Genomic DNA, 21,272 nt, shown 5'->3' on the forward strand with positions numbered 1-21,272 from the left:
TCCTGGCTCTGCCTGATGCAGAATGGGGCAATGAGAGAGAGATTAGATACTGACAATAGCCAGCCTATCTACTGATAATCTGCCACTGTGAAAGCCATACAAGTACATGTTTTCTAGAGTAACAAAGAAAACCATTTGACACAAATGGATTTATTTGTAAATAAAAATGTTTTGAATGTCAGATTAGCAGAAGTACACCACATCAACATTTAACAAATGAATATGTTGTAACAGACACATGAACATGTTACATTTATGGCAGCTCTTGGAGCAATTGACTTTTGCATGATGCACACTAAACTCACAGAAAAGAAACTTTTGTTCACTGAATGTTTCAATAAAAAAAAAAAAAAAAAAGCAGGAGTTCATTTGTTCCCTAATGGCAGACAAGGTTTTAAAGCCAATGCTACAATATTTCAGAGGTTGGGGATTTGCAGCCCTGGATAATGAAGCATTCCAGCATACTGACAACTTTTTGTGGCAATCAGCCAATGTAAAGTATTTTTCATTTCACTGTATGTCACCTAAAATAAAAAAAACTAGCACAGTCTGAGATGTGTTTGGGAAAAAACACATAATGAAAAATTATTTGAGTAATCAAGAACACCTTGATGTGTTTTTTTTTTGGCATTCATCAGCAGATTTCTGTTTGTCTTTTATGGGAGACCAAAATCCTCGGGGGTTCTAGAATGTCAATTTCAACACTTTCTAGCTATGTTTTGAGTTGACCCAACCACTCCTGCACTTTTCTGTTGGCCTATAAGGCTGCTCATCACAGTGCTGGGCTAATAGAAGAAGGTGCGATCGTTAAGACTGGTCACACATTGCTTGCGGACTGTGTTTTAGTCCTGCAGCCAGTGTTAGAATGTTTAAACTATTGACAGCTGCACTTTAAAGCAACCTAGTGCTTTTCTCACGCAGGGAAAAACAAATTTGCTTTTAAAGGGTAACAGCATTAGGCCACATTTATTTCAGGTACTTGTATAGCGCGGTCAATTTACACAGCGCTTTATATATATATATATATAAACATTCACATCAGTCCCTAACCCTCAAGGGGTGTACAATCTATGCTCCCTAATTTACATTCATACATACACATACTAGGGCCAATTGAGACAGGAGCTAATTAACCTACCAGTATGTCTTTGGAGTGTCCGGAGGAAACCCACGCAGGCACAGGGAGAACATGCAAACTCTAGGTAGGTGGTGCCATGGCTGGAATTCAAACCAATGAACCCTAGTACTGCCGGGTGGAAGTGCTAACCATTTAGCCACTATGCTGCCCTTCCACATTCACATCTGTGAATGGGTCTGATTACAATTACATGCGAGAACCCCAGTGGGGGGTTCCCAGTACATAGGTGCAGGAGGCAGCCCACTGAAAGCAATGCAGGCTGCCTGGTGCAGGACCGATCACTCCACGAGAGATTATTTGCGACAATTAGCTACAGGAGCCAACATCCTACCATTGCTTTCAGTGGATGTAATTGGAGTTGAGCGCAGTCACAGGTGAGAATGTGGCCTAACTCATAACTTCCTGAATCCCCCAAGGATCTACCCCAGGCTGAAGCCCAATTTATGGGTGTCCCCAGGGGCGGACTGATCATTTGGAAACTCGGGCACTGCCCGAGGTCAGTAGGGGGCCCCATGAGATGCCCCTGGTACCTTTTTCATAGGCTTTTTTGAGTTTGAGCAAGGACATGGGCCCCATAAGTTGTCAGTCCGCCCCTGGGTGTCCCTATGTTGGAGTTACAGCACCCCCTTGCCCCTTTGTGTATGTTCTGTCCTTTTAGAGACCTGCCACTACTGAATGTTCATTAAATAGTTGTAAAAGACCAATTAGCACTGCAGGGCTTTGTAAGCTTTTTCCAGGAGCAGTGGATGTTTAGAGTCCTGTCATTTTTCTGCAAATGTAGGAGGAATTACTAAATGTCTGCAATGCACTTACATCCACTGTGTTGGCCGGTAGATCACACAGCCCTACAGCTCTGGCTGATCCTTACTGTGAATGACTCAGCCCTGCAGGGCTGTGTGATGTACCTGCCAACACAGCGGATGTAATAGTATATTGCAGACATTTTGGAATTCCTCCTATTCTTCCAGAAGAATGATAGGGCTGCTGGCAGACACCTCTGATACACAGATAGCACAGTGTCTCAGGCGTCCAATTAGTTGGGTAGCACAGAATACTGCCGCTAGATAGGTTTAGCCAGTTCATATCCCAATGCAGTACCCTCTCGTGTATAAAGCTGGCATGCCAGTGGAACTGTATGTTCTCCCCCTGTACAGGAAAGCTCATATCTGCCAATGCCGTGGATATTTCACAACAGTAGGCGCTTGTTGTCTGCTGTGCCTAATGGTGGCGCTCATATTCAGCCTGGTGCTAGATACAAGCACTTTCAATCAGCCCACATTAAGTGCCGGTTCACAGACATGCAGTGCAAAGCTGATGCGGTTTCACAGTGCAATTATTGCTGTGATAGGTGTGAATTGAATGCAATTTCTAAGGGGACTTGGCATAACAGGAGATGAAATTTGCACTACACTCATACAGGACCAGATCAAATTTGTACTGCGTATATGTGAACAGCCTGCTTTGGAAATAATGAGTTTGTAGATTACATGTGCATGTATGATTTTGGGATCACAGCTGATCCACATAGAATTTACATCAGTGTGAACTGGCACTCTATATTCATCCTCTTGCTAGCAGCATAGTCAGAAAGTGGAGGGGGGTAAGCTGTCTGCCCAGGCTGCTCAGCAATCACAGGATAGATCAGAACTGGACCAAGTGCTACATGCACTTGGGCCCCTGGGGGACTGAATTTTAAAGATGTGGTTATCCTTTAATGTGCCCATGCCCAGCAGCATATTTTACCTTTGCCTCACTTACCAAGGACTTATAGGTACAGAGGAGTATGCAACTCCTGTGACAAAACTGCTTGAAGGAAAAGTAGGGCCAAAGCTCTCTTGGGCCTACTGCTCCTGTGGGTCACGGGAGTGTACTTAGTTCTGTGACCCGTACATTTAGTCTGCTGTCAGCTGCCGTTACTCAGCCCAACCAGACTCTGGGAGATTATCCTTTTAATATTAAGATCCACCCAGATTCCTGACTGGCAGTTGGCTCAGTCTTACAGCATGCTGCTGGGAGCCTAGCCCAGCCCAGCCGCTACCCGACAGTCAATCGGCTCTTTGCTCACCAAGAACCGAGCGGTCAGCAGTCTTTGATCACTCCATTCTCTCTCTTAAAGGCAGTGGGGGACAGATGCAGAGTTGGAGCAATGCTGCATACACCCAGGTGAGAAAGCTTATTTTTTTTAAATCCCATACTTCTCTTTTAATGTCTGGCCCAGTGCAGTCACATGAAGGCGATAAGGGTAAGCTCGGACTGGGGCAATGTAGAGCTTACACGGATAACTGATGTTCTATACTCCTAGTAGGTGAATATGTGTAGCTTGGGGGGGGGGATTGGAAGCACACCATGACACAGAGGGGTATATTTACTAAAACTGGTGCACTCAGAATCCGGTCCAGCTGTGCATGGGAGCCAATCAGCTTCTAACTTTAGCTTGTTCAGCTAAGCTTTGGCAATAAAATGTGTAAGCTGGTTTCAATGCAGTTACACCAGATTTTGCACTTTTAGTAAATAACTCCCAGAGTGTTATGGGGGCAGAGATTTAGAAGAAAACCCCTTCCAAAGGGAACAGAAACTGCAATAAAAACCTGATGGAGGATCTAACGTTTACACTTCTACAAAGGTGTTGTATTGGAGAGATGTCTCCTCACTTCCTGTCCCATTGACCACACAGTAAAGGATAAAAACTGCACCAATAGGGGAGATTTTCTGTCAGGAGCTGGTTAATAGAAATGTAATAGAATGCTCTGCCTCACCCAGAACTACCTGGTTGGGGAAAGTATGCACAATCCCTACAGGCATCCTACTGGGCCATACTCCAGGAACCAGTCATCAGGCTAGGGCATAAGGGGATGTGCCTATGGCTTTGCAAATAGCAATTAGGAGAAACTTAATATTGGCATAGCTACTTCAGGAGGTCCATGGTGGGGTACTGCGCCATCAAGCAAGTAATCATCTGTACTGACAGCTTAGCCTGTTAGCTTTGTCAAGCTTATTTTAAATAATATTTTTTCCCATCAACAGTGGTTTGCTTTAAATAATGTTTTATCATTACCCAATAAAAAATCTGATTAGGTATAATTATAGTTTGGTTGTCATATACTGAACTTGACAAGTTTGGGTGCCAGACCCAGTCTTGGCCTTAAAGGCTGAATCTGCGGTGCAGTGATCTCTTACAGACCCCAAACACTATTCAACTCTCCTGAATAAATGTTACCACAGAGATTCATTTTAGGTGAATTGTATAAATTCCTGATCAGCAACTACCTCTGGTGTAAGATAATTCTTATGAGCTGACCAAACGAGTTTGAAAAAGAAATACAGCCTGCAAAGCCAACATGACCAGGCTTGGTCATACTTTGATCATGGGGATATAATGCTAGCTCGGAACACAAGACCACCATTTTTCAACTGCCTTCAGGCAATGACATTAGTAGACCCACATAGTACAGTGTTGATACAAACAGCCTGAACCGATACAGTAGCTGCAATGATGATGACCACATGACATGCAGGAGGTTTAACATGAATCAGAAAGACCAAATACTCAGAAAGTGGATGATGAATAAGTCTGTTGCTTCCTGGAAGTGTTTGTTGAACCCTGAGGAAGACTCCATGCAGGTCTCAAGTGGGTTAGGTTATTCAGCTTGCTATGATTAACATAAAAACAAAATGAGTTCAAGGTTTTGGTGATTATGCCCTTATGCACTGCTGCATATAATGATACCATGGAACATCCATTGTAATTCTTTGATTGTCCTCAGCTGAAAGAGACCCGACCTCTTTGATTCTGTCATAAATAAGCAGGTATAACTATGATTTCAGTAGCATACCAATACAGCTGAGTACCTGCTTACTCGCAGGATAATTTTTGGGCCCCCCTTTCACTCCTCAGGCCCCAGAACAGTGGCAATGCCAGTAGTTGCACCTAGGATCATGTAACACCCAACTGTTCTCAACCGAGTTTCCATTTTTCTTTAGATATAGTCCATGACAGTTGGGTTCACAGTCTTGAATGCCAGTGAGTGTCAATACCTGAGGATATGTGGCAGTGGAGTGCTGTTGATCCAGCCAGTTCGGACCACTGATGATGCACAGGCCAGTCTGAAAACAAGAACATATATTCTTTATAATTCTAGCAAATTCTAACTAAAAACAGAAACTCTTCTCTGATGTTACCTCGTGTTTACTTGAACCTTTGTTTTAGATGGTTCCTGTCATGCCTTTTCAGTAAAGTACTAAATTGTTCAAGAGTATTGTTTTCCTCATTTCTCCATCTTTCAGATCTGTGCAGTGCAGATTTTGTTCCTTAATTCAAGTGCTATATGTTTATTATGAGACCATACACAGAGGTCGAGCTAATGATTGGCGCTGGGCACAACATCCTCTACTGGAAATGTCTTCTCCAGCCAGGATCTCATTATCAGAGCAGTCATCCAGATCACAGGTTGAGCTGACTTCTGCCCAAGCCTCCTCGGTGGCCTCTACTGTCCATATCGGAATGCTGACTTTCATCTGCATGTCGTGTAGCATTCTTTCTACGTGTTCGATCTGACCAGCCAGGTCTGGGGAACACGGCCTTTCCCCTCTCTGTGGATTTTCTTTTACTCTTGAGCTCGGTGACTTGATGTTGCGTGCCCTGTAGGCCACTTCTGAGGTTTTACCAATGACCCCAGTATTAACTAGTCTCTTGCGTCGGCCATGCAGAGGGAAGAGTTGGCAAAGATGATGAGCTTTACATAAGTCCTGCTGGAAAAGCTCCAGTGTAGAAAGGAAAAGTACCCAGGTTCGTTCAAGTTCCACCCTCTCCTCCTGAGTTACTTCTTGTTCCATTAGCAAGACCATCAGCGTGTTCCTCAGATCTTTTAATAAAGAAACAAACAAAATTAAGAATTGTTTTAGAATACATTCAACACTATTTGATCATATTTAATGTTCTATTATGTTAGTTGATTTATTATTATGCGGGATTTATATAGCACCAACAGTTTGCGCAGAGCTTTCCAACATGAGGGCAGACAGTACAGTTAAACCACAATTTAATACAGAGGGAATCAGAGGGCCCTGCTTGTTAGAGCTTACAATCTAGGAGTGAGGGGCAAGTGATACAAAAGGTAATAGCTGTGGGGGAGTTGATGGAGAAAATAAAAGTACAGTTGTTAGGTGGGGAGAGACATCATCCCGGTATATTTATTTTTTAGAAATCGGTGATGCTCTTTCTTGTAAAAGCAATCCTAGCAGCAAATTAGCAGCTGAATTACTTTTACAGGCGGTGGAAAGCTCACTGGGCTCTCCCATCCCCCTGGGAAGTGCAGGACTGACGCTGGCATTTCCGCTTGCTTACCCTAAAAGTGATTGGGGACCCGACCTTCCCCAATCAACTCTATGGTATAAAAAACTGGAAGTGACATATTTTGTCACTTCTAGTTTCTCCAGAATGTTCCATTAGCTTGGGAATTCATCTGATCACACCTCTCTTGGTTTAATAGGATGTTTATAAGGGCAGAAGAGAGATATGGGGTCTAACTGGCCACTGCTGATGCTATTACAAGGAATATTGTTCCTCCCTTGTGATAGCAATAAAAGTGAAAGCAAATTTAACCCCTTCACGCCTAAGGGTAAAACAAATCTTAATGTCTAAGCACAATTTTGGAACGTTGACATTTGCAGGGGTGGACTGACAACTCATGGGGCCCCCGGGCAATAGGGGATCATGGGGCTCCTGTGTCCTTGCCCAAACTCAAAAAAACCTATGAAAAAGGTACCAGGGGCATCTCATGGGCCCCCCTACTGACCCTGGGCCCTCGGGCAGTGCCTGAGTTTCCAAATGGTCAGTCCGCCCCTGGACATGTGTTTGTAAAACCGTACATAATCATCACAACTACTTTGTATATCCGGGTGAATTATACCTTGTTATATTTCAGGACAAATGGGGCTTTCATTGGGTGGTAAATGGTAATGGATATCTCCTGATTTCTTTTTTCTATTATCAAAGGAAAACTGGTCCAAAGTAGTAAAATAAAATATATTTTTTAATTCAGCTGTGTGTTTCTTGTTGCTACCATAACCTACCACCAAAGAACAAACCAAAATAAATTTTCCAGCTCTTGACGATCGCAGCAATACCATATGTGTGTATGTTATTTGTACCCGTAGTACAGCCCAGAAACAATAGTGTGCATTTTATGGTTTGGTTTTTTTTTTTTTTTACCTAAAACACACTGACATTAAAAAAAAAAAAAAAAAAAATCCTGACCTTTTGACCCTGACCCAAACACTTACCCGGGCAATGAACTAGATCAAACCTTGATCTAGGTATTTTTGTCTTTTATTTTTTAATATATATTTATCTTTTTTTTCAATAAACATTTTTTTTTCTCTATGCCAGTAGTTAGAGAGATACAATGCATCTGTCTCCTCCATTCAAAGAGGAAAAAAAAAGAAACAAGGGGGATGGGCTATACAGTGACTGATCACTGTGATAGCCAATCAAAGTCTATCACAGTGATCATGTGACCCGGAATCGGTAGAACGGGACCTGGTACTCTCAGTGACACCCCGGTCTTTGTGCTGGGAGCGCACTGTGCGGTGCGCTCCCAGCAGAAAGACAGGTATGCAAATATGTGGCCCCACAGAAAAAAAAAGCCCAGTTCTGGGGGGCTGCATATTTGGGTGACGTCAGTGCAAAGGGGTTAAAAGAGATAGTATAAAAATGGAAAAAACAAAACAAATGAATAAAAAAAGTAAACGTAAAAATGCTTCCGTCTCACCATGCTCACGTGCAAAAGTGAACACACACGTCGGTCCTGGATTCATACGTAAATGGTGATTGCACCACATATGAGGTATCCTCACAAACGTCGGACCAAGAGCAAGAATTCTAGAACCAGACCTCCTGAGTAACTCTAAGCTGGCAGCCTGCAAAAGGCTTTTAAAGTCTTGCCTATGGAGATTTTTAAGTACCGTAGTTTGTCACTATTCCACAAGCAGGCGTAATTTTAAATCTTGACATGTTAGGTATTTTACCAAACAATTGGGAATTTTATTGTGTTTTTGTGATTTAAAATTAAAGTGTATTTTTTTTTTTCTTACCGTGTGACATAAAAAAATTGCATCACTCACCGTTTTATGCTCTAGGGCCTCTGCTTAAAAAAAAAAAAAAAAAAAGCAACACACAAATTTATATAATGAACAAATCGCCCGTTTTTTTGTTTTCGCCTGCTAGTCTTACATCGAAAGTGAAAAGGTTACTAAAAATTCTCCTACAAAAGAAAAGAATTTCGAAAGAGATTGTATTTGTATTGTATTTTCAGATGACAACTGTACTGATTAAACAAAAATTGTACAATCAGGTATCCTACAAGAAACATTTTCACGCTTGTCCCTTCGGATATTGTCGCACGAATTGTCGTGATCGGCTGTTGAAAGCTGTGTACTAACGATCCGGTTATCGGATGATTGGTTCTCGTACAATTTTCTTATAGTGTGTACGGGGCATTAAAGTGGTTAAAACATCCACAAGGTCAGGTAAAAACATTGAAAAAAAAGGGTAAGAAGCAGAACACACAGAGTAATGGAGTCATCCAGCATGTAACATCCCTGTGTCTTTCAAGCCCTGCAATACACTGAGAAAGAAAAACGTGTACATCCAATAGACCCAACACTCAGACACAAGCAAAGTAACTTGGTATATACAGTATCATGTAGGAAAGGAATGCAAAGATTTGTACAACGGGCAAACAAAACCTCTCAACAAACATTTGGCCCAAGACAGAAGGGAAAATTCTTCAGGTCAAGAGTCAGCAGTTTTCCTCCACTTTCGGGAAAAGGGACATTCTTTTGAAGCCAATGAGGTGAACATTATGGAAATAGAGGACAACTGGTGCACAAGTGAAAAGGGCAATCTACGTCATACTGGAATAATCACCACAAGGATGGAGCCTTCAACACCATCTGTCTTGCACATATAAAACAGATTTAACATCTCTACTCCAGCGTTTTGACAATTCACACCTTCAGTCATGTAATTACCTATGAAGCCTTGCTGGTTTTACAGTGCTAGAACACAGGGTTCCATTTTCACACCCGCCCCCCTCCCAGCGTCACAATAACATCTGCCTTTCAGTGGTGATTGGATCAAGGTGTCAGTGATCATTAGGAAATTAATGTTGGCATATTTTTCTGACACTCATTAGAAATGAAGGAGTGTCTTGGATATGGAATGTCTTCAACACTACAGAGCACATTCAACAAGAAGAACTACTAATAGATATAACAACCATTCTTCTGTATTTGCAACCATTTAACCTCCCAACGGTATGATTATGTCCTTCTTTCTGTGCTCAAAGCGGTACATTTTTTTGCATGGAAATGTTTTTTTTTATTGTAGGCCTGTAATTTTTAGGAATAACTCAATGAAATCTGTCCGAACAAGAGTCTAGTAAACATCCCGGGTAGCAACCATTTAACCTCCCTAGCGGTATGATTATGTCCATATTTCTGTGCTCAAAGCGGTACATTTTTTTACATGGAAATATGTTTTTTTTTTTTTAATTGTAGGCCAGTAATTTTTAGGAATAACTCAATGAAATCTGTCCGAACAAGAGTCTAGTAAACATCCCGGGTATGTTAAAACTTGAAACACAAAATCATAAATGATAATTTAATAAATAGTCATAAAAAATAATAATATAATAATACATGTAATTCAATAATATAATCAAACCAAAAACACTGAAATTTGAAATATAGCGCCGAGTTTGCACATCACTTAGCAAGTCGCAGAATCGTTTTCAGTGTCTGATGCCGAATTTCCCCACAAATCATTATCACTCAATTCTGCAAGTGGTTCAGATTTACTATCGCTGTTCTCTAGCCGGTCTAAAACCGCTAGCCGGTCTAAAGGGACGCTTTTTGGACGCCATGGACGTTTCTCAGTTTCCAGGCAGAAAGAACAATAAAAATGCAGGCAGGGCACAGGACAAAGCACTCGGGACAAAATGTATGTGAAATGGTTTGATACAGTAATGTTTTACTATGTGATTTTAGTGAATGTCACTTTTTGTCATTTTCAAATTTCCCACCGTTCCGTCCCCCGTACGTCCCGACGCTCGCAGGTGACGGAACCCAGATGACAGATGCCGGCATCCGCCGGATTACACTGCCGGGGACACTGCAGGAGGGACATCGTGGGAGTGCAGGACAAGGTAAGTGATCGAGGGATCGCGGAGCAGTGCTGCATGGTAACCCCGAGTGTAGCTCGGGGTTACCGCTTGTGGTACTGAAACTTTACCCCGAGCTACACTCAGGAATACCGCCAGGGAGGTTAAAGGGAATAAATATGGGAAAAGAACGTGTATTGGACAGATGTACTGAATATTTTTTTTTTTTAAATTGTAATCACGGGAGTCTGTATACCCGGAGTGCTCAACCTTTTGAAGAGCGAGGGCCACTTCATGTCAGAAAATAAAGTCCTGATAGATCTCTTCAGGCTGGCCCCTTTTGCAGGTATAGATATGTAAAATATTAAAACTAAGTGCCTATACGGTTTAAAATCCAGTAATACACTGTTGCATGCCCTGCTTGGCAAAGTGGAAGCAACTGGGAACAACAGTAACTCAGCCACGAAGTAGTAGGCCACGTAAAATGACAGAGCCGGGTCAGCGCATGCTGAAGCGCACAGAAGTCTCCAACTGTCTGCAGAGTCAATAGCTGAAGTCCTCCAAACTTCATGTGGCCTTCAGATTAGCACAACAACAGTGCATAGAAAGCTTCATGGAATGGGTTTCCATGGCCGAGTAGCTGCATCCAAGCCTTACATCACCAAGTGCAATGCAAAGTGTCGGATGCTGTGGTGTAAAGCACGCCGCCACTGGACCCTGGAGCAGTGGAGATGTGTTCTCTGGAGTGATCAATCATGCTTCTTTCTCTGGCAATCCGGTGGACGTGTCTGGGTTTGGCGGTTGCCAGGAGAACAGTACTTACCTGACTGCATGGTGCCAAGTATAAAGTTTGGTGGAGGGTGGATTAGGGTGTGGGGTTTTTCAGGGGTTGGGCTTGGCCCCTTAGTTCCAGTGAAGGGAACTCTTAAGGCCTCAATATACCAAGACATTTTGGAAAATTTCATACTCCCAACTTTGTGGGAACAGTTTGGGGATGGCCCCTTCCTGTTCCAACATGACTACGCACCACTGCACAAAGCAAGGTCCATAAAGACATGGATGAGCGAGTTTGGGGTGAAGGAACTTGACTGGGCTGCACAGAGTCCTGACCTCAACCTGTTAGAACACCTTTGGGATGAATTAGAGTGGAGACTGCAAGCCAGGCCTTCTCGTCTGATATCAGTGCCTGACCTCACAAATGCTCTTCTGGAAGAATGGTCAACACTTCCCATAGACACTCCTAAACCTTGTGGACAGCCTTCCCAGAAGAGTTGAAGCTGTTATAGCTGCAAAGGGTGGGCCAACTCAATATTGAACCCTACGGACTAAGACTGGGATGCCATTAATTGTTCATGTGCTGTAAAGGCAGGCCGACCAATACTTTTGGTAGTATAGTGTGTATGTATTTTTTTATTCATAACTTTAAAGTCTTGGTGAGATTGATGTTCATTTGCCTCCCAATTCTGTGTGTGCGCAAATTGGCAAGTGTCTGCACACTGGTGGCATTTCCATGCATCCACATAACGGAGTCAGTATGGAAATGCCAACACTTGGTGTGTCTGCACATTTCTGAAAGCCCTCACTTGCATGGACCCAAAAGCCAGACAGAGCCCTTCAGCAAATCTGCGCATGCACCAGACGAAACAAGATGGCGGCGCTGGAGGGAGGGATGCCAGACCCAATCTAAAAGGGACTGAATTTCCTCTTTATAATCCTGTCTGAAGACTCTCCACAGTGTGCCACACACGCATTTCCAAGAGCCAGCGTCTGATGATCTGGGACACAGGTGCACATAGAAGGACAATAAGCCCCATTGAAAACGGTGGGTTCTGGAAATGTCATTTATTTTGAACATGCTGGAAAATGCATGACATTGTGTGCTGTGGAAACAAGTACTCAGTCTTTCTCCACTCATAAATCATCAAAAGACTTGTAAGAGATTAATACAGCTTCATAGCCAGCTTCAAATACTTCTATCAAAGAAGATTTTTTTTTTCCATTTTACTTTTTATTGAAAGAATGATTTTCATAAAACAGTGGATTACATATAGACTTCTAATAGATGTTAAACAATTTTTTTAAAGGTTTCAAGGTTCCATCAGTGAAAAATGTAGAAGTAACAATGAGTCTGCTGTTTTACGGGATATAAATGAATATATAATGACAGCCGTATTCATAGCGCAGGAGTGTAACGTCAGCCTTACAGCTAGCCGCAGCTCTTTACAATAAGTCCAGTCTGCCTTGGCTAGTCATAAAGGTCAGTCAGTTGCCCTGTATAAAGGGGATTTTCTACCTTCTGTTGTATTTGGAAATGTATAAAAGCAAGCTATTTATTCACTATGCTGACACTCTAAAATCACAAAGTTTTACTGAATCTTTATTTTAGGGCTCATTCACATGTAGGGCTAGTTTATACAAGCGCTAGCCCACTGAAGAGTAATCTGCAGTGGATTACTCCTCAGAGGCAGTTTAACAGGCTAGGAGGTGGCGATAGGTCTTCTCTCACCACCTGTTTTAACCTCTAAAAGCCTGCACCACTGCTCCGTAACTGCAGTTGCGTCATGACCCTATTCACTTGAATGAGTTGAATACGGTACTGCCCACCAAACGTGACAGGCGGTTAATTGTTACTCTGGGGCAGCACAGTGGCTTAGTGTTTAACACGTCTGCCTTGCAGTAAATGGGTCATGGGTTCGATTCCCGACCATGGCGCCTCCTGCATGGAGTTTGCATGTTCTCCCTGTGCTTGCGTGGGTTTCCTCTGGGTGCTCCGGTTTCCTTCCACACTCCAAAGACATGCTGGTAGGTTAATTGGCTCCTGTCTAAATTGGCCCTAGTATGTATATGTATGAATGTAAGTTAGGGACTTTAGATTGTACACCCCTTGAGGGTTAGGGACTGATGTGAATGTTCAATATATATATATATATGTGTAAAGCGCTGCGTAGGTTGACAGCGCTATATAAGTACCTGAAATAAATAAATACTCTGTTCGCAAAGCATCAAGGCCACAGCATGTGTACCCTCCTGTCCCAAAAGCAATTGTTTTCTATGTGTGCTGTTTGCATTGCAATGCAGCCTGGAGGTGCCGTGCAACGAACTGCGGTAAGATGCAGACATGTAGCATTTTACTACAGTGCACAGAAAGGCACAGCATGTCAATGCACAGCAGCGCAACGCACCATAAATGGAGTGTCATTCTGTGCACTTCAAATAAAGAAAAAAAAAAAAAGTGTGAAGCACTGAAACGCGCATCACACTGCCCTCTCACTACCATTCACTGCAATAGCTGACCGCATGCAAAAACCAAGTTGTGTGTGAACAAGCCCATAAAGTGTTAATTTACTAACACTGCATTCCAGAGTGGATTGTACGCTGAATGTATTGATGATCCCGCTGGAGACACCTTGAAGGGTATGTTGAGGTGGAAAAAAAAAAAAAAAAATACCATATACAGTACATCTCCATAATGCATGCACATTTCTCCGTTTCATCCCTTTAACCATTTGAAGTCCATGGTGATTTTTTTTTTTTTTAACTTTTTGCATTTTTTTCTAAAAAAAAAAAAAAAAAAAAATTTACATAAACCTCCTAAACAGGTATATATTTTTTGAAAGGTGAGGCCCTGCTGAATAAAAGGATGATAGTTTAAAAATTTTTATGTCGCAAAATAAATGCAACTTTTGATCAAACACACATTTTTTAGTAAAAGAAAAACACTAAATTAATTTTACTGCACACAATCACAATATATGGTTTACTGTGGCACCATGTGTTTTGGAGCTCAGTTAGAAGATGCGTCGGGGTTCCATTAAGCCCCAGTTCACATATCTGCAGCCGTGCAGGCCGCGTTTTGCGCGGGCACGAGAACCCATTCATTTAAATGGGACTCCTGTGCCCGGGACACGCAGGGAAGAAGTCCCTGCATTTCTTCCGAAAACACAGCCCGCACGGCAGGGGCGCACTAACCATTTGGGAAATCGGGCACTGCCCGAGGGCCCGGGGTCAGTAGGGGGCCCCATGAGATGCCCCTGGTACCTTTTTTATAGGCTTTTTTGAGTTTGAGCAAGGACACAGGGGCCCCATGATCCCCTATTGCCCGGGGGCCCCATGAGTTGTCAGTCCGCCCCTGCCGCATGGGAACCTCGGTTCCCAGTACGGTTGCGATTTCCAGTGCGGGTGGCGTGCCATTAGAATTAATGGCACAAGCCCTTTGGGTCCGCATATGCGGGTGGTGTGGCTGCACGGATTTTCGTGCGGATCCGCAGTGGCACCACCTGCACAGATATGAACCCAGCCTAAAGGCGGAAGGTTTTTTACCTTCATGTATTCTATGTAAGGTAAAAACCATCAATGTGCAGCTTCCTCTGGGGCCACTCAGTGGGGGGGGAGGGGCCAGAAGCGCTGGCGGTGGACTCATAAAGAGGAGGATTGAGGCCGCTCTGTGCACAGAGCAGATAAGTATAACATGTTTGGATTAAATGAACGTTTATAACCAATTTAACAATCAATAGCACTGCCATACATCTGCAAAAGGGCAGCATATTTTTCGGCACTGCATAAAAGCGTGCGATTTTACGCACATTCCCACAATGCACAAGTGAGAACGTACCTTTAAAGTTAGTTTTCATTTATCTTAGCAAATGAAGTGAAACCAAGTGAAAATTCACTTTGCAAAGAATACCAAATCACATGCAAAGAAAATAAAAATAAACAGGATTTTTGCTTGTATGTGATTGGATGATTGAAGTTGCCAAACTCACCCCATTCACTAAGTTAAGTGAATTTTCTCCCTGCAAAGTGATTTTTTTACTTAATGAGTGAGGTGAAGTTGCGTTGATGTCAATCATCCAAACATGCAAGCATAAATCTTGAGTTATTAAATTCTCATCACGTAATTTGGTATTTTTTGCAAAGTGTATTTTCACTTGCTGCACCTCATTCGTTAGGATCAGTGAAAATTCACTTTGCAAAATGAAAAACATTCGATTTATAAAGGAACAGGATTTACTCTTTTAGTAAATCAAGGTTACTGTGTCTGTGTGGAGGTGGACATCTTAGTAGTGGGAGGACTTTCATCTCTACCAGCAAGGAGAACATGGAGCAGCACAGCATTGACATCATCAATTAGCACTCCAAAATCTTTGGGGGCTAGCAGTCCGAGGCAACAGTGCCTTAGATCTCACACTGCAGATATAAAGCTTTGAGGCTCCAATCACAGGACAGCCTAGGCACATTTACATGCCAGGAAGTGCACTATTTTTCAGGAGAAAAGACAAAAAGCTAAATCTTCCTAGGTACTGCTTAGGTGCAAATAACAGCTCTAGATATTCCCTATGACATAGCAAATCTTACTTTTTGAGTTTAGGTCCACTTTAAGTACATTTACTATGTATTTTTTTTACACATTATATTAGGCACTAATAATGAAGCATGTATTATTTCTTACAATTCATGTTAATTAGCTAATAATTAAATATTGCATACAAATATTTAATATTTACCACTTGCAGCCAGTGGGTGGTGTCCTGAGCAAGACAAGGCAGCAATTGAGCTAAAAATAAACATGAAGGCCTCAAAGATAAAAGACATATCTTCCTACTTATCTTCTAGCATACAGTGTAGTATCTTAACTTAGAGAACAGACTGCTAAAAATCATACACGTAATCATATATTATTTCTTACAATTTATTTTAATTAGCTAATAATGAAATACTGCATACAAATATTTCATATTTACCACTTGCAGCCAGTAGGTGGTGCCCTAAACATGTCTCAGCAGCAACTGAGCTAACAATAGACATGAATGACTGAAAGATAAATGACATCTCCTTACTTCTCTTCTAGCATACAGTGTAGTATCTTAACTTGGAGAACAGTCTGCTAAAACATCACACACATAATCATGTATTATTTCCTACAATTTATTTTAATTAGCTAATAATGAAATGTTACATACAAATATTTCATATTTACCACTTGCAGCCAATAGATGGTGCCCTAAGCAAGTCACAGCAGCAACTGAGCTAACAATAGACATGAATGACTCAAAGATAAAAGACATCTCCTTACTTCTCTTCTAGCATACAGTGTAGTATCTTAACTTAGACCAGCCTTTCTCAACCAGGGTGCCTCTGGGGTGCCTTGAGGTTTCTTCAGGGGTGCCTTGGCAAAATGTCTAAAAATTACCCAAAACTTGCATACAAGCCAGCGGGTGGGACAAGCCTGCCTTTTAGTTACACAAAGCCACAGGTTTCCATCGTGCACCATTACCACCTTCTAGCCACCGGCATCCTGACAACCAATTACATCATCAGTTGATGAGGAGGACGTCAGCTACATGCACAGCATCCTACTTTGACCCTCTCCTGCCCCTCTCCATCAATGCTGAGGGTCACATGAGCTCAGTGATGGAGAAAAACTGAGGGATAAGAGAAACATTGGAATACTAGTCAGTACCACTGTGCAAAAAGTGTATTTGCTTTGGAGGAATACATCACCTGTAATGTTGGGTGTCCTAAGTGTGTGGATGGTGCTGCGTTATATAAAACTATTAGAATAGGTTTTTGCATTGTAGAATGGGGTGCCCTTTTAAAATTATGGACAGTCTTGAGCAGGGGCGGACTGACAAATCATGGGGTCCCCGGGCAATAGGGGATCATGGGGCCCCTGTGTCCTTGCCCAAACTCAAAAAAGCCTATGAAAAAAGGTACCAGGGGCATCTCATGGGGCCCCCTACTGACCCCGGGCCCTCGGACAGTGCCCGAGTTTCCAAATGGTCAGTCCGCCCCTGGTCTTGAGGCACCCCAAATAAGAATGGGGTGCCTCAAGACTGTCCATAATTTTAAAGGGTGCCTCGGGACTGTCCGTAATTTTAAAGGGTGCCTCGGGACTGTCCGTAATTTTAAAGGGTGCCTCGGGACTGTCCGTAATTTTAAAGGGTGCCTCGGGACTGTCCGTAATTTTAAAGGGTGCCTCGGGACTGTCCGTAATTTTAAAGGGTGCCTCGGGACTGTCCGTAATTTCAAAGGGTGCCTCGGGACTGTCCGTAATTTCAAAGGGTGCCTCGGGACTGTCCGTAATTTCAAAGGGTGCCTCGGGACTGTCCGTAATTTCAAAGGGTGCCTCGGGACTGTCCGTATTTTTAAAGGGTGCCTCGGGACTGTCCATAATTTTAAAGGGTGCCTCGGGACTGTCCATAATTTTAAAGGGTGCCATGACTGAAAAAAGGTTGAGAAACACTGACTTAGAGAACAGTCTGCTAACAATCACACATGTAGTGCTAGGCTTTCTTATCAGAAAGCTTAGCATTCTTCACAGAGCATCATGGATGCACCCTATATTATGGGTCCGTATTTACAAACACCTTGGAACATGTTTAACCTATACAAAGTTACAGGTCGACTTTCCAGGAGGGATAATAATCAGCCAGTACTACTGGATTAAGAAATGACTGTGTGCCTGAGGACACATGACGACCTCTACCGAAAATGTACACCTAAGTTGATTCCCCCCGGGAGGTAGACCAACGGTGCTCCAAAGCTCACAGTGTCTTCCTGGCACTTTAAACAGCATAGGAGATGAATTGCCAGCAGCTCGTTCTGCCGATAAAAGTACTTTTACGTTATGTTACAGCAGTTTACGCGTTTCGGTAAAAACATTTAATCACAGCCATGACTTTCAGGAATCTGCCGTAAATGGTGGGTGTCCTTCTACGCCTGGGAGACACAGCTGTAGTGTACAGCCACCCATAGCAACGAACGGCTGCACACCATACTTGAATAAGCACATACAAGGACTTGCGGAGCTTAGTAAATACAGGGATAGTTTTGTTCATTTCAATCAACCAATCACGTACAAGAAAACAATCCTGTTTCATTTTTTTCTTGCATGTGATTGGGTATTCAAAGCGAACACAACTTTATCTTCCTTTGCTAAGTGAATACACCCTACTCCTTTGGAAAATCAGCCCCCCCACACATTTGGCGAATACCACTTTGCCCTGCAGATGGGGGTGAAACTTTGATACTGTCACTCACCAAAGCAGAAATAAGAGAGGTAGCAGGGAAGGGAGGTCTTAAAGTAAAACTAAAGTCTTGTTTTACAAAAAAAACAAATAAAACAAATGTCATACATACTTGCTCTGTGCAATGGTTTGCACAGAGCAGCTCGGATCTTCCTCTTCTTGGGTCCCCCACTGGAGCTCCTGGCTCCTCCCTCTCATCAGGCGCCCCCACAGCAAGCAGCTTGCTATGGAGGCACCCGAGCAGGTGCGCTCCCTCCTGTCAGGTGCCCCCACAGTAAGCAGCTTGCTAAGGGGGCACCCGAGCAGGCACGCTCCCATGCCATGGCTCTGCGTGTCCATTCACACACAGAGCCGTGGTTCGGCCCTGCCTCCTCCGTCTCCCGATTGGCTCACTGGCAGTGACTGACAGCAGAGGGAACCAATTTGCTGCTGGCGTGAAGCGAGTCCTGTCATCTGCCTATTGCCGTTAAGGAGGGGCGGTTGGCAGTGGTGTATTTACCGTGAAGCAAACAAGGTGTTTACCTAGGGTGGCAGTTTTCAGGTGGGGGGTACCTGCAGACTTAGTGAGGCTCCCTCGTGGAATCCAAGGAGGCCGCGTGCTACTGGAGAGTGTAAGCTTCCCGCACAAGGAAGGAAGACACTGTGCTTGGGTCCTTAGAGGGTAAGGCTAGTGCTTGAATAACTATCTCTGCAGGCAGGGGCTGGGGCCGGGTTTAGTGGAGAGTGGCAGGGCTCAGGAAGAAGGGGTGGGGGGTGTTTGTGGCGTGCCCAATTTTAGTGGTGGCTGCGGACATGGTTATGGGGGGTGCTGGTGGGGGGGCGCCCAATTTAAGTGCAGCACAAAAGCAAAATACACCACTGGCGGTTAGCGGGAGGCAAAAATGTGGCTCAACCATGCTTTTTTTTACCACCCTCTCAAGAGGAATCCCAAGCAGTATTTTTCTCAGTGATCCCCAATGGGCTGGTTCTCTCCGAGGGTCTCCATAACCTGACAATTATTCCAAGGGTTGTTCTGGGGGGGTGTAAAGGTTGGGAAAGACTGCCCTATAATAGAAGAGTCACTCACCAGTGCTCAGCTCAAAGGCTTTCTTTCTGCTCTCCTCCAGCTCCTCCCGCAGCCGAGTGCAGTCCGATGTTCCCCCAACACACAGCACCAGCTGCCGGTAACACGCGGTCACTTTATTCAGGGAGCTATGAACTTTCTTGCAGTTGGCCGCTGTCCCCGAACCGCCGCTGTCCGCTGCGTGCCCACGAATCCCACGCAGCGTCAGTGTCCTGCTGGGGTGCAAGTGTGGGGGTGCCGGGGAGGCACCCTCCAGGGCCGACATGCTTGACCTGTCCCAGTTCTGAGGCGGGGGCACCTGGGCAGACAAAAAAAAAGGAATCAAACTGATCAAGAAGCCATCACAGCACATTTCCCACACGTTCCAGCCGCCCTGTATTCATTCTGTCCATTGAAAGCGCCCTGATTGCTGGCAATGGGCTGTGCGCTGGCGATGAAGTGTTCATTAGCGCTCACCAAGCACCGCACACAAGAGACACTTCTTTTTTTTTTTTCTGCAAGTCATGACTGAACACTATAGGAATGAATGTGCATTGTCTGCAGCAGCATGAAGGAGGTGAATGCTGAGGATCAGCCATGACTTGCACCGTGCCTGTTGATATACTCTGCTGGGCTCACTAGGTTTACATGGCGGTGACACAGACATCACTGATCTCAGCACTCAGCAGGCTGGGGGTACCATTACCACTACTTCTCACCAGGAATCCTGCCCCAGGCACCCCATGTCTGCCTGCAAGGAGGAGGCTGCTGTCACTGGATATGAAGGGACTGTGCATGGAGCAATGTCATCCTTCCTAGGGCAACACAGGAGCAGTTGCTCCAAGCAACCAATCAAAACAGAGCCGTTGCTCGTAGCAACCAATCAGGTTTCAATGTCTAACCTGCAATGGTGAATGAAGAAAGCTGTGTGGTTGCTAGGGGCAACAAATGCTCTGTTTGCATTCATAAAGGTGACTGGCCGTCGTCAGGGGCAACAGATTCCCTCCTCGCTCTAGTCCTGACAGTCCAGCCCCACACTGATAGATCGCCCTCCCCCGGCCCGGTCCCCTTCGGCCACAACTTACCCGGCCCCCAGCCGAGTTGGTCGGGCGGCGGTGCTGGCGGTCACATCCCGGGGTGGAGGGAGGGAGGTGAGGAGCTGAGAAGCCGTGTGTGTGCGGCTCAGCCGGCCCGGGTAATAGGATAATGGCAGGAAGCAGCTGCTGTGCTGATTAAAGTCTCATGGAGCCGGATTCCCCCGGGGAACCAGTGTGGGAAGAGCGCCGAGCCCCCGGGGGTGGATCCCGCCTCTGGCTGCCCCCCATCCACCCCCAAAACACCGACGGGGAGGGGAGGGGAGAGGAGGAGGGGCGGCTTCACCCACCGAGCGACCACCGCACACAAATCGGGGGGAGTACCGACCACACCGATCTGCTGCACCGCACACTGACCGGGGGGAGCAGCGATCTGCTGCACCGCACACTGACCGGGGGGAGCAGCGACTACACCGATCTATTTCATCGCACACTGACCGCGGGGATCAAAGCGAAGAGGAGCACCGATCTACTGACTGTACAGCACAGGACACGGGGAGAGAGACACAACACAGCTCCATACACAACACATCACCCTACACTGTACACAATACATCACACTGTACACAACACACAATACAATACATCACACAACACACACCACACTGTACACACCACACTGTACACCACATTGTACCCATCACACAATACATCACACTGTACACAACACAGCTCCATACACAACACATCACCCTACACTGTACACAATACATCACACTGTACACAATACATCACACTGTACACAACACACAATACAATACACCACACTGTACACCACACACTGTACACCACACACAACACACAATACAC

General features: G+C 44.4%; 1 protein-coding gene across 3 annotated transcripts; it reads right to left on the reverse strand.

The window, feature by feature from the left end:
* Positions 1–134: 134 nt before the first annotated feature.
* LOC149465873 (regulator of G protein signaling 9-binding protein-like) lies at positions 135–20,916 on the reverse strand. 3 transcript variants are annotated; one of them, XR_016312212.1, is made up of 4 exons: positions 20,088–20,192; positions 19,393–19,687; positions 5,318–6,000; positions 135–5,242 (listed from the first exon to the last, which is right to left on the reverse strand). XR_016312212.1 is itself a non-coding variant. In XM_089673408.1 (3 exons), exons 2-3 carry the CDS (start codon positions 19,652–19,654, stop codon positions 5,471–5,473), a joined length of 792 nt encoding a protein of 263 aa, XP_089529534.1. In that variant the 5' UTR covers positions 19,655–19,687; positions 20,454–20,916; the 3' UTR covers positions 135–5,470. The 3 variants fall into 3 exon arrangements, 2 of the variants coding, with proteins under 2 accessions (XP_089529534.1, XP_089529533.1); XM_089673408.1 differs by lacking the exon at positions 20,088–20,192 and adding an exon at positions 20,454–20,916 and having other exon boundaries at positions 135–6,000; XM_089673407.1 differs by having other exon boundaries at positions 135–6,000.
* Positions 20,917–21,272: the final 356 nt, after the last annotated feature.

Source organism: Staurois parvus, unplaced genomic scaffold, assembly GCF_062004578.1.
Source record: "Staurois parvus isolate SC_StPar_1 unplaced genomic scaffold, SC_StPar_1.0 ptg000137l, whole genome shotgun sequence".
Lineage (NCBI taxonomy): Eukaryota > Metazoa > Chordata > Amphibia > Anura > Ranidae > Staurois > Staurois parvus.

Coding starts and splice junctions, on each gene's coding strand:
- LOC149465873 (XM_089673407.1), bottom strand. CDS start 20,165: ATGCACAGTCCCTTCATATCCAGTGACAGCAGCCTCCTCCTTGCAGGC. Junction 19,688..20,087: donor TGCCTGGGGCAGGATTCCTG/GTGAGAAGTAGT, acceptor TTGTCTGCCCAG/GTGCCCCCGCCTCAGAACTG. Junction 6,001..19,392: donor AGCCTTTGAGCTGAGCACTG/GTGAGTGACTCT, acceptor CTTTATTAAAAG/ATCTGAGGAACACGCTGATG.